Source organism: Diorhabda sublineata, chromosome 8, assembly GCF_026230105.1.
Source record: "Diorhabda sublineata isolate icDioSubl1.1 chromosome 8, icDioSubl1.1, whole genome shotgun sequence".
NCBI lineage: Eukaryota > Metazoa > Arthropoda > Insecta > Coleoptera > Chrysomelidae > Diorhabda > Diorhabda sublineata.
In genome coordinates this window covers 2,454,573-2,481,247 of record NC_079481.1, presented here as the reverse complement: position 1 = coordinate 2,481,247, position 26,675 = coordinate 2,454,573, and the positions used below count along the sequence as shown (strand labels likewise).

General features: G+C 29.7%; 5 protein-coding genes across 9 annotated transcripts; all 5 read right to left on the bottom strand.

Annotated features, from left to right (window-relative positions):
* Positions 1–269: 269 nt before the first annotated feature.
* LOC130447578 (zinc finger protein 83-like) lies at positions 270–4,789 on the bottom strand. The gene is made up of 2 exons (XM_056784461.1): positions 3,125–4,789; positions 270–2,049 (listed from the first exon to the last, which is right to left on the bottom strand). Exons 1-2 carry the CDS (start codon positions 3,420–3,422, stop codon positions 755–757), a joined length of 1,593 nt encoding a protein of 530 aa, XP_056640439.1. The 5' UTR covers positions 3,423–4,789; the 3' UTR covers positions 270–754.
* Positions 4,790–5,159: 370 nt separating this feature from the next.
* Positions 5,160–15,047, bottom strand: LOC130447572 (zinc finger protein OZF-like). 5 transcript variants are annotated; one of them, XM_056784448.1, is made up of 4 exons: positions 14,153–14,279; positions 10,901–11,104; positions 8,101–10,204; positions 5,160–7,444 (listed from the first exon to the last, which is right to left on the bottom strand). In XM_056784448.1, exons 3-4 carry the CDS (start codon positions 8,363–8,365, stop codon positions 5,667–5,669), a joined length of 2,043 nt encoding a protein of 680 aa, XP_056640426.1. In that variant the 5' UTR covers positions 8,366–10,204; positions 10,901–11,104; positions 14,153–14,279; the 3' UTR covers positions 5,160–5,666. The 5 variants fall into 5 exon arrangements, 3 of the variants coding, with proteins under 3 accessions (XP_056640426.1, XP_056640427.1, XP_056640428.1); XR_008910267.1 differs by lacking the exon at positions 5,160–7,444 and having other exon boundaries at positions 8,836–10,204; positions 10,901–13,425; positions 14,153–15,047; XR_008910268.1 differs by lacking the exon at positions 5,160–7,444 and having other exon boundaries at positions 8,836–10,204; positions 10,901–12,588; positions 14,153–14,999.
* Positions 15,048–15,759: 712 nt separating this feature from the next.
* LOC130447569 (zinc finger protein 845-like) lies at positions 15,760–19,575 on the bottom strand. Its single transcript, XM_056784442.1, has 2 exons — positions 18,646–19,575; positions 15,760–18,340 (listed from the first exon to the last, which is right to left on the bottom strand). The coding sequence occupies exons 1-2, from the start codon at positions 18,920–18,922 to the stop codon at positions 16,113–16,115; spliced, it is 2,505 nt and encodes an 834-aa protein (XP_056640420.1). The 5' UTR covers positions 18,923–19,575; the 3' UTR covers positions 15,760–16,112.
* An 860-nt stretch (positions 19,576–20,435) lies between these two features.
* LOC130447568 (zinc finger protein OZF-like) lies at positions 20,436–22,614 on the bottom strand. Its single transcript, XM_056784441.1, has 2 exons — positions 22,072–22,614; positions 20,436–21,830 (listed from the first exon to the last, which is right to left on the bottom strand). Exons 1-2 carry the CDS (start codon positions 22,340–22,342, stop codon positions 20,437–20,439), a joined length of 1,665 nt encoding a protein of 554 aa, XP_056640419.1. The 5' UTR covers positions 22,343–22,614; the 3' UTR covers position 20,436.
* Positions 22,615–23,131: 517 nt separating this feature from the next.
* On the bottom strand, positions 23,132–25,659 carry LOC130447567 (zinc finger protein 808-like). The gene is made up of 2 exons (XM_056784440.1): positions 25,252–25,659; positions 23,132–25,147 (listed from the first exon to the last, which is right to left on the bottom strand). The coding sequence occupies exons 1-2, from the start codon at positions 25,553–25,555 to the stop codon at positions 23,622–23,624; spliced, it is 1,830 nt and encodes a 609-aa protein (XP_056640418.1). The 5' UTR covers positions 25,556–25,659; the 3' UTR covers positions 23,132–23,621.
* Positions 25,660–26,675: the final 1,016 nt, after the last annotated feature.

The window sequence follows — 26,675 nt, the reverse complement described above, 5'->3', positions numbered from 1 at the left end:
GGCATTGGGATATTAGATTACGAAAATTTGAGGAATTAGTAAGCATTAGTAAATATAGTTAATAACCTAACTTAACCTTTCAACATTGAACCCTTAAATTCAGTTGTAAATTTCTTAGAAAAAATGGAAATAGAATCAGAAATAAATTTAGGAAAATTTGATGATAGCAAATTGAAAGAAAAGTTAAAATTATAAGGTTAGATAATTGTAATAGATAGAAGGGAGTTAAGGGTACAGGTTGTAAAGGTGAGAAATGATGCATAATTAAATATTTTTTTTTCTCGTTTTCTTTATTATAATTCCATAAAAAACTTTTTGTTTACTATTTTTTTAATAAAGTGTTACAATTTTTTTTTCTTCAACATTATTTTATAAAGAGCGAGCCTGCGAAAATGATAGCCTCCTACTGCGCTCAGATATTCCCGAATTTGGTAAATATGAAAATAAAAATTCAAAAAGTTTTATAATGAGGAAGGTAGCTTAGATCAGATCGTAATTTACCACCTTGGAATAAATATAAAAAAAAACAAAATTACGGCTGTTACGAATATATATATATATATATATATATATATATATATATATAAAATATATATAAAATAAATGTTTTTTTTCACATTGAAAATTTCAATACAACAAATCAAACAAAACGCACCAACAGTTGAAAAAATTTGTCAATGGGTTACGAAAATTAATGCCATTTCGATCAAAATGCGTTTTAACTGATTACGTTAATTGATAAAGACCCTGTACGTCACTTTTGAATTGGTTTTATTAGAGTATGAATGCGAGAGTGTATTTCCAAACTATATTTTTTTATAAACGAATCGAAACAAATGTGACATTTGAATGGTTTTTCACCCGTATGATTAAGCATATGTAAATTCAAGGTTTTTTTATGTGAATAAGTTTTTGAACAAATGTCACACTTGAATGGTTTTTCTCCTGTGTTACATTCGAATGGTTTTTCTTTTGAGTGACTACATAAATGACTTTTCATACCAGATTTGTATGAGAAAGTTTTCGAACAAATATCACATTTGTATGGCTTTTCATCGGAATGACTAAGCAAGTGCATTTTCATACTATATTTAATTGAGAAAGCTTTTGAACAAATATCACATTTGTATGGCTTTTCTTCAGAGTGGCTAAGAAAATGCGTTTTCATACGATACTTGTTTGAGAAAGCTTTTGAACAAATGTCACATTTGTAAGGCTTCTCTCCTGTGTGAATACGCATATGTATATTTAAATAATTTTTATAAGGAAATGATTTAAAACAAATATCACATTGGAACGGCTTTTCTCCAGAATGCTTTGGCAAATGTACGTTTAAACTGTTTTTCTGCGAAAAAGTTTTTAAACAAATTTCACATTTAAATGGTTTTTCTCCTGTGTGTATACGCAAATGTATACTCAATTTACGTTTCTCTGAAAACGATTTCAAACAAATATCACATTTAAAAGGCCTTTCTCCTGTATGAATAAATAAATGTCTGCTTAAATTACTTTTCCGTGGAAAAGTTTTTGAGCAAATTTCACACTTAAATGGCTTTTCTTCTGTGTGCCTTCGCAAATGTGTGTTCAAATGACGTTTCTGTAAGAACCATTTTGAACATGTGCCACATTTAAAAGGCCTTTTTCCTGTATGAATAAGTAAATGTCTGTTCAAATTACTTTTTCGTGACAAAGTTTTTGAGCAAATGTCACATTTAAATAATTTATTTCTTGTGTTTAAATCATTTCTCTTCAATGTCTGACCTAAACTTGAATCAATATTATCAGTAAATCTATTATCTTCTTTTTTTTCCCAACCATTTTCAACTATTTCAATTTCATTTTTCCCATTCTCTTTAAGATTTCTGTTAGGGTCTGTTTTTCGCATTTTTTTACATTTATTTTTCTGGTAAAATTTCTGTTTCATACAAAGACATGTACAAAGATGCCAAGAGAATTCCATTTGTTTCGTATATAATTTTCCACACAGCTTACAGATTATAATCCCTCCAATCATATTCAGATTCAGTTGTTTTCCATTTTTTAACAGCCCTGCGAAGAAAATTGAAACTAGTTTTTATAAATTTGGGACTATTGTATCCTCTGAACATTCTAATCTTTTTAAATAGTTAAACACAACCAAAATACATAATACTTGATTACAAAGAAGCAGTTGAAATATAATTTTTTTCCAAAAAAGGAGACAATATCAACATTTACCAGTTAAAGCAAATATTACGAAATCCAAAATATAATCCATTACAAAATCTGCTAATATAAGAGATATTGAAGACTCCTTTTTTGGTAATTTTTATATTATGAGAAAAATATGTATCATGTTATTGATTCTAATAGAGTTTATTTATTAAGTTTGTAAATTTTACTTATACCACTCCATTTATGTTGTAGAGCTGTAAGATATATAATCAAGTTGACAATACTTAAGAGGGATATTACATTTAATCTCAATAAGACATAATTCTATGGTAATACCATATCATTAAAAAATTTCCTTTTAAAGGAGTCTTTGATATAATAATCATTGTTATAATCTCAAGATTCCAGTTAATTAATGTTCAATCAGAGTAATAATTGATGCTACATTAGGTCTAAATGATATAACTAGTAGATTTATGAATTTTTGGTAAACAGTAGAATTTAGCAGAAATAGCATTATAGTTTATTAATTTCTGTCAATTAGTTTGATGTTAAAAACATTTTTTATTAATTTATTACAATTATCAGTTGTTTTGCAAATTGGATCATTAGTAAGTTCTTTGTATGATGTATTATAGTATTAGTTCTTTAGATAAATCTGAATATTGTTGTTTCTCCATAATAACTGTGATATTACCTTTGTTAGATGGTGAGACTATTAATAATATATAATAAATTGTTTGGCTTTCTAATTTTGAGAGATTTTTTTTAAGTATGAATATTATTTTTTGATTACATACAATTTAATTATTTGAAATCTTACCTACTAACTTGATAGACTGTTTTATTTACCTCCTGATTATTCTCAAATAAAATAAACAGTTTGTAAAATGTCTGAAGTATTAAGGAAAATAAATATATTGACATAAAGTTGTTACATCTAAAAAGCACATCAATGAGTTTAACTTACCTTGTGATTTAATTGGTTTTCTATTTTTTATTCCCATGTATTCCATTTTGTTTTGAATGTTGAGTTTATCAACCGTATTACAGCTTCCCTCTGCTTTCACAGTGACCATAGATTCTTCATATCCCTGAGTTATTTTCAGGTCGTCACATATTTCTTGTTTAATAGGATGCATAGTACTTGTATTCATATTTGTAAAAGCAACATGAGGGATTTCAACACTCACTTCTTGTTTAACATTCGTATTCCAAATAAAATCATCGTGAATCTCGATTTCGTGCTTAATTACTTTTTGCTCCATATCAATACTGTTTGGATTTTATCAAACTGAGCAATACATAATTCATATTAAATATACATTCTTCTTCTATATTTATAATATAGTCTAAGTGTATAATTAGCAAGTCACCATTCATTGTAACACTGAGTGACACGTCACAAGTAGTCGACCTTCTTGGTATTTTATAAAACTATGAATATCACAAAAGTACTTGCAAGAATAATATTCCTATAAGAAACTTAGTTAAGTTTTATGAACGTTTCCAAGGTGTTTAATATTTCTTGAAGGCCCACACAAAATTACAGGTTTTGTATGGGCGAGCCGGCGTCCTTTTAAATGGCGGCCATTTTTGTTTTTGCAAATTGCCATAAATAACTATATAAAAAAGAAGAATATCGTATTTTAAGAACAAATGTCATATTTGAATAATTTTCCTGTATTGGAGTATCTAAAACATTTTCCTCCAATTTTTCACCACCATCTACATGGTCTTCTTTGATATCTTCCTCATTCAAATGATGTTCTACTATTTCAATTTCATTTTTTTCATTCTCTTCTTCATCAACATTTTGGAATTGCTTTTGTCCTTCATGTGTAAGCAAATGTTCAACCAAATGATTTTTCTGGTGAAAAGATTTTTAACAAATGTCATATTTGAATAAGTTTCCTCCATTGTGAGTATCTGAAACACTTGAATGAATGCCAAACTATACAGCAGTAGAAAAAGAGTCGAATATCAAATGGACTGATCAAGTTCACGAAGACTTACAAATAATTAATTTCGATAGGATGGGGAACATTGGTGAAAAACAGAGCAGTTTGAAGGCGAATTGTCCAGGAGGACAAGGCTCACACCAAACTGTAGTGCCAATTCCCATTGAGTGTCATTGATCTACTAATTCGCTTTTCGATTATCAAATTTATTATACAATAGTTAAGTAAAAGTACAATCCATTATTTAATTTTTGGAGCACATTGTAGTATAAGGATAAAACGCAGTTAAATTATTATTAGAAACAGAATTTCCAAATTAATACAATTTGGTCAAATCTAAAACTCAAATATTTGGCATATGAATATACTGACAAAAAGTGTAACTCACCTTATGAATTAGTTTCTCTTTTAGATTTCACTTTTCAATATTTAAATGTGTTTCGAATGTTGGGTATATTGACTTTATTAGATATATGAAGTGTGTTTATTTCATCTTTTGTTTCTTGTCCAATAGAATGCTTGCTAACAATATTTTCACAATTCAAAACAAAATAATCACAGATTTTTTCCTTAATTACTATTAAATTAATAATAATTAATCTCTGAAATGTTAATTTATTGTTAATAATGAATTTTATTTCAACACAAACACTATTAGAACAAACTACGATTATGGAATTAGTTCTTCTTCGTTTTGTATATATCTGGATACCTAGTTTAGCTGGCCACCGTTTAATCAACAACACATCAATTCAATCTTTGAAAATATCAAGTATCTTGATAACAAATAATACAAAAATAGTTATTTTATAGAAGCGATAAATCACTAAAAAGCGAGGTTATGCGCTCCCAGCAGAAAAACTTTGATAAGTGCGATTGTCTTTCCAAAAAAAAAAGAAATGTTTTTGTGCAATTAATTGAAGAACTATTACCGTAGTAAATATACAAAACAGATTACATTGTGTCTAATAATTGTGTGTCGACGTGAGGAACTGACAAAATCGCACTAGGTTTTTAAACGATGGGGTGAATCTATACATCTGGTAAATCTTACTGATTTATTTATAAAATAACACTGAATACACTTAACTATTCACTAATACTTGACACACTAATTTATTTGGATTCACCGTTTGGTCTACTTTTAATTATGCCGATGTGTTCACTACGACATAAAATTTTTACTGACTACTAAGGGTGTTGGAAACTCGTGAATGTACTTTCTTTCGCTTTCTAAAATGTTTGAATTCCTGGAAATTTCTAATTTCTCTCGTAAGCAAATAAAAAGGCCTTTCATAGAAACTGCCTATAAAAAAAGTAATGTTAACAGCTCACAAAAAAATACAGAGATTAGTCGCCACATTAAAAGTAGGTTAAAACAGTAGGCGCATTCGCCAAACTTTATCATCGATTAACATAAACGAACAGGACCGGCTTTACAGTCGATATTAGTAGACGAGTTGCTAATACTATGATTACCACATTGGTAACTCTTCCTATCCAGTGGAAAAGACGCCTATAATTACAATTATTTTATTAATTTTCAACCTTTTATGGTTTTTCACTTGTGTGACTACGTAAATGAGTATTTAAATTATATCTCAGTGAAAAAGTTTTTGAGCAGATGTCGCATTTGAACGGTTTTTCTCCTTTGTGATTGTGCAAATGTGTCTTCAATTGGATTTTCTGTGGAAAAGCTTTCAAGCAAATGTCACATTTAAAAGGATTATCTCCTGTATGACTACGCAAATGTACATTCAAACAACTTTTCTGTGAAAAAGTTTTTGAACAAATTTCACATTTAAACGGTCTTTCTCTTAAGTGGCTACGCACATGTATGTTGAAATGAAATTTTTGTGAAAAAGTTTTCATACAAATATCACATTTAAATGGCTTTTCTTCTGAGTGACTCAGCAAATGTCTTTTCATACTATATTTATGTGAAAAAGTTTTTAAGCAAATGTCACATTTGAACGGCTTTTCTCTTGCGTGACGGTGCAGATGTTTCTTCAAAGCACTTTCACATTTGTATGGCTTTTCTCCCGTATAACCACATACATGTACATTCAAACAACTTTTCTGTGAAAATGTTTTTGAACACATGTTACATTTGAACGTCCTTTCTTCTGAGTGCCTGCGCAAATGTATATTAAAATAAAATTTTTGTGAAAAAGTTTTCATACAAATGTTACACTTGAATGGCTTTTCTTCTGAGTGACTTATCAAATGTCTTTTCATACTATATTTATGCGAAAAAGTTTTCGAACAGATGTCACATTTAAAAGGCTTTTCTCTTCTAAAACTGTGCAAAGGGGTCCTCAAAGGACTTTCACATTTAGATGGTTTTTCTCCTGTATGAAGGAGCAAATGTCTTTTCAAACTGTATTTTTGTGTAATTATTTTCGGACAAATGTCACATTTAAACGGCTTTTCTCCTAAGTGGCTCTGCAAATGTATATTGAAATGATGTTTTTGTGAAAAACTTTTCATACAAACATCACATTTAAAAGGCTTTTCCCCTGAATGACCAATCAAATGTCTTTTCAAACTATATTTATGTAAAAAAGTTTTCAAACAAATGTCACATTTATATAGATTTTCTCTTGTGCGACTGTGCAAATGAGTCAAAGCACTTTTAATTTTGTATGGTTTTTCTCTAGTATGATTACGATAATGTAGAGTAAAATGATATTTTTCTGAAAAAGATTTTGAACAAACATCGCATTTGAATGGCTTTTCTCCTGTATGGAGAAACAAATGTCTATTCATACTGGATTTTTGTGAAAAAGTTTTTGAACAAATGTCACATTTGAATGGTTTTTCACCTGTGTGAATATACATGTGGGAATTTAAACTAACTTTATGTGAAAAAGTTTTTAAACAAATCTCACATTTAAACTTCTTTTCCCCTGTATGTATACGCGAATGTATTTTCATATTATACTTCTGCGAAAATGTTTTTAAACAAATTTCACATTTGAATGGCTTTCTTCCATTGCGAACACACAAATCCCAATTAATATCAATTTTTTCCAATGTCTGGCATTCATTTAAACTTAACTTTAGATTATCAGCAAATTTAATATCGCCTTCCTCTTTCAAATAAGGCTGAACTATTTCATTTTTAACAATCTTGTCAAGATTTCTGTTAACAGCAGTGTCTGTTGTTGATCTTCTTTCACAACAGTTATTTTTTTGGTAAAACTTCTGTTTCATACAATGTCTTTTAGAAAAATGACAAAGAAATTCGGTTTTTTTGGTATATAATTTTCCACACAACTCACAGATTATAATCCCACCAATTGTACTCAGAATCAGATGTTTTCCATCTGTAAAGAAAATTAAAAATAGTTTTTTTCAATTTAAAATCCTTTTGTATATATCAATATTTACAATGATTCCACTTAAAAAACCTCATTTTAGTTGTTTTTAATACAGATGGTATAATAATTATAATTTTATACAAATATTGATAAAAAATTTGACAAAACTGAGATAATTGATGCTGCTGAAATTAAAGATGAGAAATTATTTAAGGCTAGTATAGAGAACAAAACACAACAAAAAATGATTTATAATTCAAGTATGTGCATTCCAAGCAAATTTCACCTTTCCTGTCCATCTAATATTCAAATAAAGTTATCATAAATTTAGTAAAGAAAAATATAAACATTCTTTACAGTAAATTCCCACTGACACAGAAAAATACTCGAATAACACAATAATCATCCTAGAACAAAATGAGCAAAAAAATTTACATTGTTTTAATATTGATGTACAGATTGGTATATATTTGTGGAATCAATAAGAATGAAGTGGTTATTTGTTGTTGAAAATATAAATGGAAGATTATTTCATTTTTCTATCTAATGAAAATGAATGTTATTTATATGGTTCAAGTATTAGACAAAGTAAAGGTATATAACAATATTGATATTGATTAAAAATGTTACATCTAAATAGCACATCAATATCTTTAACTCACCTGGTTTTATTCTAAAATATACCAATTTCTTTGGAATTTTAGGTTTATCAACCAAATTAGTACATTCTCCTGTTTTTGCGGGAATCATAGATTCTTCAAATACTAGATCGTCACTTATTTCTTGTTTAACAGAATGCACACTAATTTTATTTACATTTTGAGAAGCAGCATTAGCCATTTCATTACTCAATTCTTGTTTAACATTCATATTCCAAATAAAATCATCGTGAATCTCGATTTCGTCCTTAATTACTTGTTGCTCCATATCCTTTCGGTTTTGGTTTTATCAAATATAGAATTAAATACAAATTATTTGAACAAAAATTGTAATGTATACTGATCGTAGAGAAACATTCTTCTTCTATTTCTATAATATGGTCTAAGTGTTTAGTTGAAAGCCACCATTTGAAAACCATTGATCTAAATTAATTCTTTTTAAATCTCAATTTAATTAATGTTATTCTAAAAATTCAATTTTGGATCAGTTTATCAATTGAATTATTTGAAGGGCGACGGGGAAAAGTAGTATTTAGTAGTATGTACACAATCAACAATGACGAAGAACAAGAAGAGCCCAATTTGTCATCCTGACCTCCAACCAACCAGCATTGATTGGGGGATGCAGAGAAGTGATGAAGAATGACAAAATCGCACTAGGCATCTGTACCCTATTGTAAAGTTCTTATTTATTTAAACAGATTTTAAGCGGTGGGGTGAATTTATAAATCCAGAAAATCTTACCGACTGATTTATTTATAAAATAACACTGAATACTGAATACACTAACTATTCACTAATACTTGACACACTAATTTATTCAAATTCACCGTTTGGTTTACTTTTAATTATGATGATGTGTTCACTACGACATAAAAGTTTTACTGACTACTATGGGTGGTAGAGATTCGTTTATATACACTGTTCAAGCAAACATCACATTTGAATGGCTTTTATCCTGTATGAAGAAGCAAATGTCTTTTCAAACTGTATTTTTGTGTAAAGGTTTTTGAGCAAATGTCACATTTGAATGGTTTTTCACCTGTATGACCACATAAATGTACATTCAAAGAACTATTTTGTGAAAAAGTTTTTAGACAAATGTCACATTTGAACGGCTTTTCTCCTAAGTGGCTCTGCAAATGAATATTGAAATGATATTTTTGTGAAAAAGTTTTCATACAAATGTTACACTTAAATGGCTTTTCATTTGAGTGACTCAACAAATGTATTTTCATACTATATTTATGTGAAAAAGTTTTCAAACAAATTTCACACTTGAATGGCTTTTCTCTTGCATGACTGTGCAAATGGGTCCCCAAAGCACTTTCACATTTGTATGGCTTTTCTCTATTATGATTACGATAATGTATAATATAATCATATTTTTCCGAAAAAGATTTTGAACAAACATCACATTTAAATGGCTTTTCTCCTGTATGAAGCAACAAGTGTCTTTTCATGCTGTATTTCTGTGAAAGGGTTTTTGAGCAAATGTCACATTTGAATGGTTTTTCACCTGTATGATTACACCTGTGTGAATTTAAACTAACTTTATGTGAAAAAGTTTTCAAACAAATCTCACATTTAAATTTCTTTTCCCCTGTATGTATACGCAAATGTATTTTCATATAATACTTCTGTGAAAACGTTTTTAAACAAATTTCACACTTGAATGGCTCTACTTCTGTATGTCTAAGAGAATGTCTATTCAAATTACTTTTCTGCGAAAATGTTTTTAAACAAATTTCACATTTGAAAGGCTTTTGTCCATTGCGAGCAGACATATCTACATTAATATCAATTTTTTCCAATGTCTGGAATTCATTTAAACTTAAATTAAAATTATCGGCAAATTTAACATCTTCTTGCATTTTCAAATAAGGCTGAACTATTTCATTTTTAACAATCTTGTCAAGATTTCTGTTAACAGCAGTGTTTGTTGTTGAACTTCTTTCACAAAAGTTATTTTTTTGGTAAAACTTCTGTTTCATACAATGTCTTGTAGAAAAGTGCCAAAGGAATTCGGTTTGTTTCGTATATAATTTTCCACACAACTCACAGATTATAACCCCACTAATTGTATTCTGAATCAGATGTTTTTTATCTGTAAAGAAAATTAAAACTAGTTTTTTTTTTAATTTAAAATCATTTTATAAATATTAATATGATATCATAACAATGTTTCCACTTTCTTCATTTTATTTGTTTTTAGTACAGATTGTATAATAATTATAATTTCAACTGAATTTAATACAGACATTGATAATAAATTTGACAAAACTGAGATTATTGATGCTGCATGTAGGAATACCATTTTATTTACTACTAAACCAAAACATTTCCTGCGATTGAAAATGAGATTGAAGGCTAGAAAAAGTAATAGGGAAAACAACTGACAACAAAATAATGATTTTTAATTCAAGTACATGCATTGCCAACCAAATTTCCCATTTTCTGTCCATGTAATACTCAAATAATGCTTTTTAAAGTTATCACAAACTGACACAAGAAGAATAGAAACAGTCTTTACAGTAAATTCTCACTAAAAAATACTCGAATACCACAATAATCGTCCTAGAACAAAATGAGCAAAAAAAATTTACATTATTTTAATATTGGTGTACAGACTGGTATATATTTGTGAAATCAATCAGAAAGAAGTGGTTATTTACTATGGTTCGTCTGATTATTCTCAAATAAACAATATTTCAAATGGCTCAAGTATTAGACAAAGTAAAGGTATATAAGAATATTGACAAAAATGTTACGTCTAAATAGCACATCAATATCTTTAACTCACCTGGTTTTATTCTAAAATGTACCAATTTCTTTGGAATTTTCGGTTTATCAACCAAATTAGTACATTCTCCTGGTTTTGCGGCAATCATATATTCTTCAAATACTAGATCGTCACTTATTTCTTGTTTAACATTCATATTCCAAATAAAATCATCGTGAATCTCGATTTCATCCTTAATCACTGTCTGCTCCATATCCTTTCGGTCTTGATTTTATCAAATAGAGAAGTAAATAAAAGTTATTTGAACAAAAATTGTAATGTATACTGATCGTGGAGAAACATTCTTCTTCTATTTCTATAATATGGTCTGTTTAGTTGAAAGCCACCATTTGATAACCATTGATCTAATTTAATTCTTTTTGAATCTCAATTTAATTAATGTTATTCTTAAAATTCGATTTAGGGCAAGATTGAATTTTGATTGGAGCTAACGAGGAAGAACGATCATAGTCCATGCACTACGGGCAAATGTAATCAAATTCCATTTCTCTCCCCTTCACTATCAGCTGAGTTTTCTCTCGTTACTGTGTTGGACAGATGTATAATCTCAACCTAACCTCTTTTAATATTTAAATTTCAGCATGTTGAGTGATTTTAGTGAAACGAAGAGTGTAGATGGGACTAGTGAACAAGGTAATGTAAAAAAAGGAACAAGCCTGGAAGAATGAAGGACGTGATGAAAAAACTACGGACCTCAAGTGATAAGATTAGTGAGAATTGCAAGTGCTTCCGGTATAAGTGTTTTCTAGTTAATTTCGCAACAGAAAGGATGATGCCTGAACCAAAAACCAATCAGCATTGATTGGGGGATCCAGAGAAGTAATGAACAATAAAGGAAAAAAAATTCCAAGGGTCTAATATTTGTCGACGTTAGAAACTGACAAAAACGCACTAGGCATCTCTACCCTATATTAAATTTCTTATTTACTTAAACGGTTTTTAAGCGGTGGGGTGAATTTATACAAATGGTAAATCTTACTGACTGATTTATTTATAAAATAACAGCGAATACCCTTAACAATTCATTGATACTTAACAAACTAATTTATTTGTTGTAAACGCATTTTTGACCATATAAATGTACGAGGGCCGTTTTTTTTAACCTTCAATGGGCTATAAATAAAAGACCAGTTCATATAAGAGTAACCAAAAGATTGGTACACTTACGGTTACTTTTTGACATAATCACAGAATAGATTAAGACATTTGTCATATCTGTAGACAAGCTTTCAATAACATTTTCAAAGAAAGTTGCTGCCAATGAATTTAAGTAGAGTACAAAACAGACCTTGGAACATCTGGAAATTCCGTAGGCGAAGCAGTGATGGTGAATCTGCGATTTGCTTTATCCATTCTGTCAACTTGTTGAACCAGGTGATTTGAAACGACAGATTTGCGTCCTTGGCCCCCTTCATCATGCACATCTTTACGGCCATCTTTAAACTTTCGACACCATTCACGCACAACACCATCACTCATGAAGTTTTCCCCATACACACGACTCATTCTCTGATGGATTTCTGCAGCACTATGGCCTTCAACCTGTAGAAAACGAATCACACTTCGCAATTCACACTTGGCGGGAGCATCAATAATGGCGGACATTTTTACGTGGCTGTAGCACAACGCCGACTGACGCCTGAATGTCAACAATGGCGGGGCGTGTAGTGGGAGAGCATCGCAGTCGCCTAAAGCGTTACACATAAAAGGCTTTTCTTCTAAATGATTAATTAAATGTCGTTTCAAACTATATTTGTATGAAAAAGTTTTCGAACAAATATCACATTTAAATGAATTTTCTCTTGTGCGACTGTGCAAACGAGTCAAAGCACTTTCAAATTTGTATGGTTTTTCTCTACTATGACAACGGAAATGTAGGGTAAAATAATATTTTTCTGAAAAAGATTTTGAGCAAATCTCACATTTGTATGGCTTTTCTCCTGTATGAAGCAACAAATGTCTTTTCATACTGTATTTTTGTGAAAAGGTTTTTGAGCAAATGTCACATCTGAATGGTTTTTCACCTGTGTGATTACACATGTGTGAATTTAAACTAACTTTATGTGAAAAAGTTTTCGAACAAATCTCACATTTAAATTTCTTTTCCCCTGTATGTATACGTGAATGTATTTTCATCTTATACTTCTGTGAAAAAGTTTTCAAACAAATGTCACATTTGAATGGCTTTCTTTCATTGCAGGCAGACAAATCCCCATTAATATCATTTTTTCCCAATGTCTGGCATTCATTTAAACTTGAATTAAAATTATCAGCAAATTTAATATGTTCTTCTTCTTTCAAATAAAGTTGAGGTATTTCGTTTTTCTCAATCTCGTTAAGATTTCTGTTAGCAGCAGGATCTGTTGTTTCCCTTTTTTTACATTTATTATTCTGGTAAAACTTCTGTTTCATACAATGTCTTGCAGAAAAGTGCCAAAGGAATTCGATTTGTTTCGTATATAATTTTCCACACAAATCACAGATTATAATCCCACCGATCATATTCTGAATCAGATGTTTTCCATCTGTGAAAAAAATTAAAACTAGTTTTTTTTAATTTAAAATCCTGTAATCCTTGTAAATATCAATAGTTTCAATGATTCCTCTTTAAAAACCTTATTTTATTTGTTTTCAATACTGATGGTATAATAATGATAATTTCAACTAAATTTAATTGGGATATTGAAAATAAATTTGACAAAACTGAGATTATTGATGCTGCATCTCGTAAACGAAAAAAATTCTTGCAATTAAAAATGAGTAAGTATTGAATGCTAGAAAAAGTAATAGGGAAAACAACTGACAACAAAAAATGATGTTTAATTCAAGTACATGCATTGCCAACCAAATTTCACATTTTCTGTCCATGTAATATTCAAATAATGCTTTTTAAAGTTATCACAAACTGATACAAAAAAAATAGAAACAGTATTTACAGTAAATTCTCACTAGAAAAATACTCCAATACCACAATAATCATCCTAGAACAAAATGAGCAAAAAAAATTTACATTATTTTAATATTGGTGTACAGACTGGTATATATTTGTGAAATCAATAAGAAGGAAGTGGTTAAGATTATTTCATTTTTCTATCTAATGAAAATGAATATTATTTATATTTACTATGGTTCCTCGGATTATTCTCAAATAAACAATATTTCAAATGGCTCAAGTATTAGACAAAGTAAAGGTATATAAGAATATTGACAAAAATGTTACATCTAAATAGCACATTAATATCTTTAACTCACCTGGTTTTATTCTAAAATGTACCATTTTCTTTGGAATTTTAGGTTTATCAACCAAATCAGTATATTCTTCTGTTTTTGCGACGATCATAGATTTATCAAATACCAGAACTGTGTTTAGATCGTCACTTATTTCTTGTTTAACAGGATGCATACTAATTTTATCTACATTTTGAAAATCAGTACTAGGCATTTCATCACTCAATTCTTGTTTAACATTCATATTACAAATAAAATCATCGTTAATCTCGATTTCTTCCTTAATTACTTGTTGCTCCATATCTTTTCGGTCTTGATTTTATCATTTAGAGAATTAATTTACTAGTTATTTGAACAGAAATTGTAATATATACAGATCGTGGAGAAACGTTCTTCTTCTATTTCAATAATATTATGGTCTAAGTGTCTAGTTAAAAGCCACGATGGATTTAATTTAATTCTTTTTAAATCTCATGTTATTCTGAAAATTCAATTTAGGGCCAGTTTATCAATTGAATTAATTATCTTGTAGTTGAGGATCCGTCGGATGATATTCCTGCAGATAAAGTTCCATTTGGATTTTTCTTTTATATTTTGTCCACAAGTTTAACAACTGACAGATAAGGAATTTTGGTATATTAAAAAATGACAGACTTGAGGATATATATTTTAGTGAATTCGTCCAGCTCGAAAGAAGGTCTTATGTAGTAAGTTAAAGAGTGGATAAGTTTGAGTAATGGAATGAGCACGATTTTCTTACTATAATCGATGAATTTTTATTTTCTATTATGTTCTTCTTCTTGTTGCCTCGCATCTCAGTGTCAGTATTTCACATTTCTTTTAAAAAAAATTAAAATTCTCAAAGTTTACACAGTCCGGAAACCAAATATATTTCACAAAACATTATTTAAATTCAGATGCCACTTGTCAAACTGCTGCCCATAAAATCATCTTGATCTGATCGCTGTCCAATGGATATATTCCGAAATTTTTAAAACGACTTAAAATATCTGAGCATGAAAGCTCGAGGAAAAGCAGTTGCCAGAACCTTTGCTACTGAGTAAATTTCGAACGTTTTTCTTCCAATACTAAACAGCCAAGACTCTACACCTTGGCTGAAAAATGTTTTAAGAGGGCCATGTATAGTTACATCAAGTGGCTGCAGCCTGTTTGCTGTATGAGGTGGAAAAGTTCAATAGACAAATGTGAATAGTGTTTGTCTAAGACTAATTTCCTACTCCAGTAGTTTTAGGATTGCACAAAGATTTCTGTCTTAAAAAAAACTCTGGGGAATATCAGCATTGGTGAAATAGTTTCCAGTAGCATTAACTGCTGCTCCCATAGTAACAAGGGCTCCCCTCTCGGCTAATGTTACACTTCCTAGTTGTTTAATTCCTTTTGGTGCAACTACTTTTGACTGCGATTGACCAGTGCTTACACCCGTCTCATCTAAATTCCAAATTCAGTTCGGAGGAATTGTTGTGAACATCTTTCCACATAAGATTTTAAATAAAAAATTAATAAATACAAAAGACTTTGCAGGAACAAAATTAGTAATAAATAAAAAAATAAGTTAGATTCAATTTTCAAAGTCGGTGTTTTTAAGTGGTGGGGTGAATTTATACAACTGGTAAATCTTACTGATTTATTTATTTATAAAATAACAACAAATACACTCAACTATTCACTAATACTTAAACTAATTTATTCAAATTCACCATTTGGATTACTTTTAATTATGCCGATGTGTTCACTGAGACATAAAATTTTTACTGACTATTACGGGTGCTAAAGATTCGTTTATATACACTCTCTCGATTTCTAGAATGTTCGAATCCCTGGAAATCTCTAATTTGTTGGAAACTGTCTTTATAAAAAAATAAAGTTAACAACTAACAAAAAATACAAAGATTAGTCGCCACATTAAAAGTAGGTTAAAACAGTAGGCGCATCAATTAACTTAAACAAACAGGACCGGAAAGTTTCAAATAATTGCCATCTTGTAAGGTTTTCCACTTTTGTGACTACGTAAATGAGTATTTAAATTAAATCTCAGTGAAAAAGTTTTTAAACAAATGTCGCATTTGAATGGTTTTTCTCCTGTGTGACTATGCAAATGTGTCTTCAATTGGATTTTCTGTGGAAAAGCTTTCAAGCAAATGTCACATTTAAAAGGCTTATCTCCTGTATGACTACGTAAATGTACATTCAAACAACTTTTCTGTGAAAAAGTTTTTGAACAAATTTCACATTTGAACGGCCTTTCGCCTAAGTGGCTACGCAAATGTATATTGAAATGAAATTTTTGTGAAAAAGTTTTCATACAAAGGTTACACTTAAATGGCTTTTCATTTGAGTGACTTAACATATGTATTTTCATACTATATTTATGTGAAAAAGTTTTCAAACAAATGTCACATTTGAATGGCTTTTCTCTTGCATGACTGTGCAAATTGGTCCCAAAAGCACTTTCACATTTGTATGGCTTTTCTCTACTATGATTACGATAATGTAAAGTAAAATGATATTTTTCTGAAAATGTTTTCAAGCAAACATCACATTTGAATGGCTTTTCTCCTGTATGAAGAAACAAATGTCTTTTCAAACTATATTTATGTGAAAAAGTTTTCGAACAAATATCACATTTAAATGGATTTTCTCTTTTGTAATTAAGCAAATGGGTCAAAGCACTTTCAAATTTGTATGGTTTTTCTCTAGTATGATTACGATAATGTAGAGTGAAATGATATTTTTCTGAAAAAGATTTTGAGCAAACATCACATTTGAATGGCTTTTCTCCTGTATGAAGCAACATGTGTCTTTTCATACTGTATTTCTGTGAAAAGGTTTTCGAACAAATGTCACATTTGTATGGTTTTTCACCCGTGTGATTACGCATATGTGAATTTAAACTAATTTTATGTGAAAAAGTTTTCAAACAAATCTCACATTTAAATTTATTTTCCCCTGTATGTATACGCAAATGTATTTTCATCTTATACTTCTGTGAAAAAGCTTTTAAACAAATTTCGCACTTGAATGGCTTTTCTCCCGTATGACTAAGCAAATGTGTATTCAAATTACTTTTCTGAGAAAAAGTTTTAAAACAAATATCACATTTGAATGGCTTTTCTCTTGTGTGACGGTGCAGATGTGTCTTCAAAGCACTTTCACATTTGTATGGCTTTTCTCCTGTATAACCACATACATGTACATTCAAACAACTTTTCTGTGAAAAAGTTTTTGAACAAATGTTACATTTGAACGGCCTTTCTTCTAAGTGTCTGCGCAAATGTATATTAAAATGGAATTTTTGTGAAAAAGTTTTCATACAAATGTTACACTTAAATGGCTTTTCTTCTGAATGACTCAACAAGTGTCTTTTCATACTAAATTTATATGAGAAAGTTTTTAAACAAATGTCACATTTGAATGGTTTTTCTCTTGTATGACTGTGCAAATGGGTCCCTAAAGCACTTTCACATTTGTATGGCATTTCTTCAGTGTGATTGTGCAAATGAAGATTGAAATGAAATTTTTCTGAAAATGTTTTCAAGCAAACATCACATTTGAATGGCTTTTCTCCTGTATGGAGAAACAAATGTCTTTTCAAACTGTATTTCTGTGTAAAGGTTTTTGAGCAAATGTGACATTTGAATGGTTTTTCTCCAGTATGACCACATACATGTATATTCAAAGAACTATTCTGTGAAAAAGTTTTTGGACAAATGTCACATTTGAATGGCTTTTCTCCTAAGTGGCTTTGCAAATGTATATTGAAATGATATTTTTGTGAAAAAGTTTTCATACAAACATTACATTTAAAAGGCTTTTCTTCCGAATGACTAATCAAATGTCGTTTCAAACTATATTTTTGTGAAAAATTTTTCAGACAAATGTCACATTTGAATGGCTTTTTTCCTGACAAATCTCCATCACTTTTTTCCAATGTCTGGCATTCATTTAAACTCAACTTAAAATTATCTTCTTCCTCTTTGAAATAAAGCTGAACTATATCATTTTTCTCAATTTCGTTAACAGCAGGGTCCATTGTTTCCCTTTTTTTACATCTATTTCTCTGGTAAAATTTCTGTTTAATACAATGTCTTGTGGAAAAGTGCCAAAGGAATTCGATTTGTTTCGTATATAATAATCCACACAACTCACAGATTATAATCCCACCAATCATATTCCGAACCAGATGTTTTCCATCTGTAAAAAAAATAAAAAGTATAGTTTTTTTTGTTGAAATTCATCTCTTTTAAATTCAAAATCGTTGATTACGATGCAGTTGTTGAAATATGAAAGAGATCACAACTAATAAGAAATATAGAACAACATCCTTTTGTAAATATCAATATTTTCAATGATTCTACTTTGAAAACTTCAATTTAGTTGTTTTTAATACAGATGGTATAACTATTATAATTTTAACTAACATACCAATGATACATTCTCCGATTTAATATTGACAGAAAATGTTACATCAAAATTGTACATTAATCTTTGTAACTCACCTGGTTTTATTCTAAAATGTTCCAATTTGTTTGGAATTTTAGGTTTATCGTACAAATTAGTACATTCTCCTGTTTTTGCGGCAATCATAGATTCTTCAAATACCAGAACTGTGTTTAGATCGTCACTTATTTCTTGTTTAACAGGATGCATACTAATTTCATCTACATTTTGAAAAGCAGCACTAGGCATTTCTTCACTTAATTCTTTTTTAATATTCATATTACAAATAAAATCATTGTGAATTTCGATTTCTTCCTTAATTACTTGTTGCTCCATATCCTTTCGCTCTTGATTTTATAAAATAGAAAATTATATAAAAGTTATTTGAACCAAAATTTTTAATATACACTGATCCTGCAGAAACGTTCTTCTTCTATTTCTATCATATGGTTCAAGTGTCTAGATAAAAGTCAGAATTTGAAAACCATTGATCTAATTTCATTTCCAAGGTATGTTCCGTGGTTGTAGGAAAACCCAATATTCAATAATAATTGATAGAGTTATCTCACAGATAAATTGTAATTGATAAATCTTAAAGATGTATATTACCATTGTACAAGAATAGAGTATACAATGATATTACTATATCTATGCATGGAACACATACTCGCTTGCGTGAAAACGCTCATCTCCTGAAAGTAAATTTCTGGCGACATATATGTAACACATATTTTAACGGGAAGGAATATCCCAATATGAAGATGCCGACAATATCCAATTTTCTGTCTCGATCCAGATACCTAGTTAATTTTTATTCTAGTCATATGTTCTTATTCACACATCTTTTTAACCTTAAATCTTATTCATTACAGGAAGTAACAATTGACATATGCCAAACAGTAAAGAACACGGAATACAAACTTATAATTAGATTGTCTTGAAGTACTATTTAATGAATGATGTTAATTCAATCGCTGAAGTTAATTGAATTTATTCTTCACTAGTTGTAACTGTAATCAATAGTTTTTACGGATCGAAATATATAATTTACACTCGTTTTTTAATCATCATCCCCATTCACAAAATAAAATCTTTCTTTCAACAATTTAATCATAAATAACTACTTTTGTTAGTTATATTTTTTTGGAAATTTTTTCTATATTTAAAAATAGCACGGTTTTTTCTCTCTCCTGAAAAGTAGAAAAATTTAAGATAGTTATATTTATGCCACACTCCTTATATATTGGATATGAAATACGCGTGTATTTTTTGTTTTTTGCAATGAACTGTCACTGCTTATCTTTAAAATTGGATATATTGCACTACAGAAGGTTACAGGTTCATGTATTTAATTCAACCATTTCAATACATACATACATGCATGTATAGAAAAAATATTTTTTTCCTTCTCACTTGATCTATTCCTACTGAAGCAATTGTAAATGTAGTCGAGGAAATGAAGCACAAAAGTTAGAAAATTATGAGCAATAAGAAGAATCAAAATACAACAAAGTGCAATAAAAAGTTGAATTTGTGCAGGGGAGAAAGCATTTTGAAAAGTGTATCTCAAATGATTGAAAAAATGAAAATATTTTTATGAAGCTGAATGGACTTATTTAGAAGAGAAATATTATTTATCACATAAAATTTTTGAGTTTACAGGTAAGTCTGATCAACATTTCTATGCATATTTTTAATTTCTAGAGTTGAAACACAGAAATTTATTTTTAATACATATATTTCCAATTTAAGCATCGAGAAACTGCGAAGAGCCCCGCAGTCGCAGGGTTTCCACTCCAGATGCCATTTTTTAATTGGTTTTATTTCGGTGTTAAAGCAAAGGTGTGTATTCAAACAAATTTCACATTTATTGGTTTTTCACCTACATGACTACATAGATGTGTACTTAAATTAGATTTCTGGGCAAAGGTTTTCGAACAAATTTCACATTTGAATGGTTTTTCACCTGTATGAAGCAGCAAATGCTGTTTCATATTGCATTTCTGTGAGAAGGTTTTTGAGCAAATGTCACATTTGAATGGTTTTTCACCTGTGTGATTATACATATGTGAAGTCAAACTAATTTTATGTGAAAAAGTTTTTGAACAAATGTCACATTTGTATGGCTTTTCTCCTGTGTGTTTAAGCAAGTGTGATTTCAAATTAATTTTCAGCAAAAAAGTTTTTGAACAGATCTCACATTTAAATTTCGTTTCTCCTGAATGTCTATGCAAGTGTATACTCAGATGACTTTTCTTCGAAAAAGTTTTTGAACAAATTTCACATTTAAATGGTTTTTCACCTGTATGACTATGCAAATGTGTATTTAAATTACTTTTTGTTGAAAAAGCTTTTAAGCAAATTTCGCATTTAAATGACTTTTCTCCTGTGTGCGTAAGCAAATGTGTATTCAAACTAATTTTATATGAGAAAGTTTTGAAACAAATCTCACATTTGAATGGCTTTTCTCCTGTATGCAACAACAAGTGTTGTTTCATATTGCATTTCTGTGAAAAGGTTTTGGAGCAAACTTCACATTTGTAAGGCTTTTCTCCTGTATGAAGCAGCAAATGTTGTTTCATATTGCATTTCTGTAAAAAGGTTTTTGAACAAATTTCACATTTGAATGGTTTTTCGCCAGTGTGATTATGCATATGTAAATTCAAACTAACTTTATATGAAAAAGTTTTTGAACAAATTTTGCACTTGAATGGCTTTTTTCCTGTATGAGTAAGCAAATGCGAATCCAAATTACTTTTCTGCGAAAAAGTTTTTAAACAAATATCACATTTAATTCTCTTTTCTCCTGTATGCATCCGCGAATGTATTTTCAGCTTATACTTGTGTGAAAAAGCTTTTAAACAGATTTCACACTTGAATGGTTCCCTTCCATTGAGAGCATATAAATCTCCATTTAAATCACTCTTTTCCAATATCTGACCTTCATTAAAACTTGACACAAAATTATCAGTAAAACTAATATCTTCTTCCTTTTTCCAACTATCTTCAATTATTTCAATTTCATTTTTAACATTTTCATCAACTTTTCTGTTAACAGCAGTGTCTGTTTTTGGCCTTTTTTGACAAAAGTTATTTTTCTGGTAAAATTTTTGTATTATATAATGACTTGTAGAAAAGTGCCAAAGGAATTCCATTTGTTTCGTGTGTAAATTTCCACACAACTCACAGATTATAATCCCATCAATCGCATTCAGATTCAGATGTTTTCCATTTTTTAACAATGCTGTAAAATAAACATAAAACTAGTTTTTATGAATTTAAAATTTGTGAACATTTTACTCTTTTTAAATAGGTACTCACAACCTAAACACAAAATCGTGATGACAATCAACCCTCTATGATATGATATAGACAAAACATTTTACTTTGTCTCAAATAGCTAAAGTATAAAGAAAATGGTATTATATAAAATTTTTTATACAAAAATATTACATCTAAAAAGGTCATCAATCGGCGTAACTCACCTCGTAATTTAATTGGTTTTCCAGTTTTTATTCTGAAATATTGCAATTTGTTTGGAATTTTAAGTTTATCAACCATAGATTCTTTAACTACTTGATCTGTGTTTAGATCGTCACTTATTTCTTGTTTAACAAGATGCATATTAGTTATATTTACATTTTGAGAAGCGGCATAGGGCATTTCATCACTAAATTCTTGTTTTACATTCGTATTCCAAATAAAATCATCGTGAATTTCGATTTCTTCCTTAATTACTGTTGGCTCGATATCCATTCTGTATGGTTTATATTTCAAATTAAGAATTTAATAAATGTTATTTGATCAAAAATTGTTATATAACTGAACAAGTACAAATATTCTTCTATTTCTATAATATGATCTAAGTGTTAAGTTTAACAAGTCACCACTTAAAAACCATTGATCTAACTTGATATCTTCGAATGTTATTCTAAAAATTCTAATCAATATTTTTACTTTTTAGAAATATATATCTTAGTATTTTTATATATTATGCACAACAACTATTTTTAATACGAATTGTATTTGTATATGAGCACTCGTGCTCGTAAAATTTTTATATAGATACGCATTTGCGCACACGAACTCTATCGCTTGTTAGTCCAGTCAAATTAGTTTAAAAATGATATAAAATGAAAAATTTAGCTTTTCTTGGCAACTAGTCAATGGATTTAAGTGATTGATGATTTGGGATATTATTGTGGTTATTAGTAAATTGTTTCAAATAAGTAACATTACGTTTAAGTGAAACGCATGGCTGTATAATATTAACGTGGAGTGTTTATATTTGTATATGGTAAATAGAATAAATGTGAGAAAAATACGAGGAGTAAAGAGAGTTATTACATTTGAATATACATAGTAGCGCCTAGCGCCATCTTTTGACGAGAGGCAAACGCAGTTGCGGCCGAGCTAGTAGACGTTGTGCACAGTAACGCCATCTCTAATCGAGTATCCGGGGCTTTGTGAAGGTTTCTGGATGGCCACTCGGCCCATTTAAGAAACTGTTACCTAATTATTTAGTTAAAGAATAAAGGTTTCTGCTTTCTTTCAAATAAAATTTTATTTTTAATAACCTAACTAACACAAAACAAGCATTTTGCACTGTTTTCAGTCATATGGATTGCACTTATTCTAAAAATAGATGAGATCCCTAAAATTCTCTAAATTCTAAAATTCTGGCACTATTTCATATCAGACTTATAAAATAAACAAAAACAAAAAAAAAACTTTTTAAAAACGCAAGTACACAATTGAAAATGTAGTCGAGGAAATACAACACAAAACATCATTCGATTCGGGAGGGCCTCAAGAAATTTTGTGAAGAAAAATTAAAAAAAAAAAAAATTAATTTGTGCCTGAGAAAATGCATTTCTAAACGTACATATTGATTGATAATAAGAAATGAAAAATTTACAACTCTAAAAGTATTTTTATGAAGCTTATGATGTTTTCGATCAAAAGTCACATTGAACGGCCTTTGAAATTTTAGTGAAAAAGATTTAATGAAAATGCTACATTTGAATGTATTTTCTCATGTATGATGCAGTAAATGTTTTTTCATACTGCACTTCTGTGAAAAAGTTTTCAAGCAAAAGTCACATTTGTATGGCTTTTCTCCTGTATGAAGCAGCAAATGTTGTTTCAAATGACATTTCTGTGAAAAGGTTTTCGAACAAATGTCACATTTGAATGGCTTTTCTCCTGTGTGATTATGCATGTGTGAATTTAAACTAATTTTATGTGAGAAGGTTTCCGAACAAATATCACATTTGAAGTTCTTTTCCCCTGTATGTATACGCAAATGATAATTTAAATGACTTTTCTGTGAAAAGGCTTTTAAACAAATTTCGCACTTGAATGGCTTTTCTCCAGTGTGACTACGCAAATGATCATTTAAATGACTTTTCTGTGAAAAAGCTTTTAAACAAATATAGCATTCAAAAGGTTTCTCTCCTGTATGACTACGCAAATGTCTCTTCAAATTACTGGTATCTATAAAAGTTTTTAAACAAATGTCACATTGGAATATCTTTTCTATCCTATGGCTCTGCAAATGCATAATCAAATTGTGTTCCTGTGAAAAAGCTCTCAAACAAATTTCACATTTAAAAGATTTTACTTGTGTGTGACTAAGCAAATGTATATTCAAATTACCTTTCCGTGAAAAGACTTTTAAACAAATTTCACACTTGAATGGCTTTTCTCCTTTGTGTGTGAGCAAATGTGATTTCAAATTACTTTTCTTCGAGAAAGTTTTTAAACAAATCTCACATTTGTATTTCTTTACCCTTGTATGTATACGCGAATGTCTTTTCATCTTATACTTATGTGAAAAAGCTTTCAAACAAATTTCACACTTGAATGGCTTTTCTCCTGAATGACTACGCAAATGTCTATTCAAATGACTTTTCATTGAAAAAGCATTTAAACAAATTTCACATTTAAAAGCTTTTTCTCCTGTATGACTGTGCAAATGTGCCCTCAAACCACTCTTCTGTGTAAAAGTTTTTAAGCATAATACACATTTGAATGGCTTTTCTCCTGTGTGAGTACGCAAATGTCTCTTCAAAACAATTTTCTGTGCAAAAGCTTTTAAACAAATAGCACATTTAAAAGGTTTTTCCCCTGTATGAGTACGCAAATGTCTCTTCAAAACATTTTTCTGTGCAAAAGCTTTTAAACAAATGCCACATTTGAATGGCTTTCTTCCATTACGAGCAGACAAATATCCATTTATATCACTTTTTTCCAATTTCTGACCTTCTAAACTTAACTCAAAATTATTAGCAAATCTAAAATCTTCTTCCTTCCTACAACCATCTTCAATTATTTCAATTTCATTTTTAACATTCTCATCAAGATTTCTATTAACAATAGTGTCTGTTGTTGGCTTTTTTTGACAAGATTTATTTTTCTGGTAAAATGTCTGATTCATACAATGACTAGAAAAGTGCCAAAGGAATTCCATTTGTTTCGTGTGTAAATTACCACACAACTCGCAGATTATAATCCCATCAATCATATTCAGATTCAGATGTTTTCCATTTTTTAGCAACACTGTAAAAAAAATTAGAACTAGATTTTATAAATTTAAAATTCATAAATATTTGACTCTTCTTAAATAGCTACACACAACCAAAATTGAAAGAAGTGTAACTCACCCTGTGATTTAATTCGCTTTCCAGTTTTTATTCTGAAATATTCCAATTTGTTTGGAATTTTAGGTTCATCAACCACATTAGTACATCCCTCTGTTTTTGCAGCGACTATAAATTCTTCAAATACTTGATCCGTGTTTAGATTGTTACTTATTTCTTGTTTAACAAGATGCATACTACTTATATTTACATTTTTAGAAGCGGCATAGGGCATTTCATCACTAAATTCTTGTTTTACATTCGTATTCCAAATAATATCATCGTCCATTTCGATTTCGTCCTTAATTACTGCTGGTTCAATAAACATTCTGTCTGGATTATATAAAATTAAGTCAATAAGTTATTTGAACCAGAATTGTAATTAATTGAACACAGATCACGTGACATTGACAAACATTCTTCTTCTATTTCTATAATATGACAAGTGTTAAGTTAATCAAGTCACCATTGATCAAAAATTCATCCCCTTAACTTTCAATCTATAACTATGAAAATTCTATTAAAAAATGTCTATATTAGAAACAAATATACTCGAACGTGATAAAGCTCATCCTGTAAGCGTACTTTTCTAATGTAATTCGCGGGCAAAATAGAAACACACACACAGCATACATACGAGAAACAATGGTCGTATTCAGTGGACGAAGCGCATACCGCTACTGCTGCCTATCGGTAACGATCGGAAACATATTGAGCATTCACCGTCAACATTTTTTTGTTTTCTGTGCCTTGTTAGTTTATGACAGGCACTTTTATGGAAGTTAACAATTTTTATATTAAGTGGTAAATGTGGAGGTATTTTGTCTAATCCACTTTCAAAGAATTACGAGCGTATTTATTATTCACCCACTCATCATTATAATTCACAACGACATTAGAGAGAATAATTCATGCATTTCCAATTCATTGTTTTTTAAGGTTATAACAGTCGATCTCCGATATGATAAAAAACCAACTCGTCTGAATGCCAAATAATAAAAGACGACATTGTGCAGGAGAAGATTGTAGTTCTAGTGGACGTACGATGTGTAAAAAGTGTTTGGTTTTTACGTTGATTGTATTTTGATATAGAGGGAAGTAGCCGATTATAAATGCTGCAACCCTGCGCTTCCGACATCCCACAGTGAAGTAGCAGATATGTTTCTATTGCTTTTGTGAGAATTTCGAGAGTTTTTATTGGTTCACAGTTTTTGTTATGTTGTTTTGTAACCTAACCACCCAACGTAATGGTTTTGAACTTTTATAATATGAAATATTTAGAGAAAGAGTGTTAGTTTCAAACTAGGCTTAGTTTATACTATTCTAGTTGGCATTTGTGATGTTATATCGTGCACATGGCGGCTCCTAATATCGGATATCTGGTATTAGGATCAACCTTGTCTTACCAAACATGGAAAGGAAGAAATGGGATGTTGAATCAATAACAA

Bases quoted from the DNA above. Each gene is read 5' to 3' on its own strand.
- LOC130447578 (XM_056784461.1), bottom strand. From the start codon at position 3,422: ATGGAGCAAAAAGTAATTAAGCACGAAATCGAGATTCACGATGATTTT. The intron at 2,050-3,124 runs GTAAGTTAAACT...TTTTCTTCGCAG, and splicing joins AAAACCAATTAAATCACAAG to GGCTGTTAAAAAATGGAAAA.
- LOC130447572 (XM_056784448.1), bottom strand. From the start codon at position 8,365: ATGGAGCAACAAGTAATTAAGGACGAAATCGAGATTCACGATGATTTT. The intron at 7,445-8,100 runs GTGAGTTAAAGA...TTTTCTTTACAG, and splicing joins ATATTTTAGAATAAAACCAG to ATGGAAAACATCTGATTCTG.
- LOC130447569 (XM_056784442.1), bottom strand. From the start codon at position 18,922: ATGGAGCAACAAGTAATTAAGGAAGAAATCGAAATTCACAATGATTTT. The intron at 18,341-18,645 runs GTGAGTTACAAA...TTTTTTTTACAG, and splicing joins ACATTTTAGAATAAAACCAG to ATGGAAAACATCTGGTTCGG.
- LOC130447568 (XM_056784441.1), bottom strand. From the start codon at position 22,342: ATGGATATCGAGCCAACAGTAATTAAGGAAGAAATCGAAATTCACGAT. The intron at 21,831-22,071 runs GTGAGTTACGCC...TTTATTTTACAG, and splicing joins AAAACCAATTAAATTACGAG to CATTGTTAAAAAATGGAAAA.
- LOC130447567 (XM_056784440.1), bottom strand. From the start codon at position 25,555: ATGTTTATTGAACCAGCAGTAATTAAGGACGAAATCGAAATGGACGAT. The intron at 25,148-25,251 runs GTGAGTTACACT...TTTTTTTTACAG, and splicing joins AAAGCGAATTAAATCACAGG to TGTTGCTAAAAAATGGAAAA.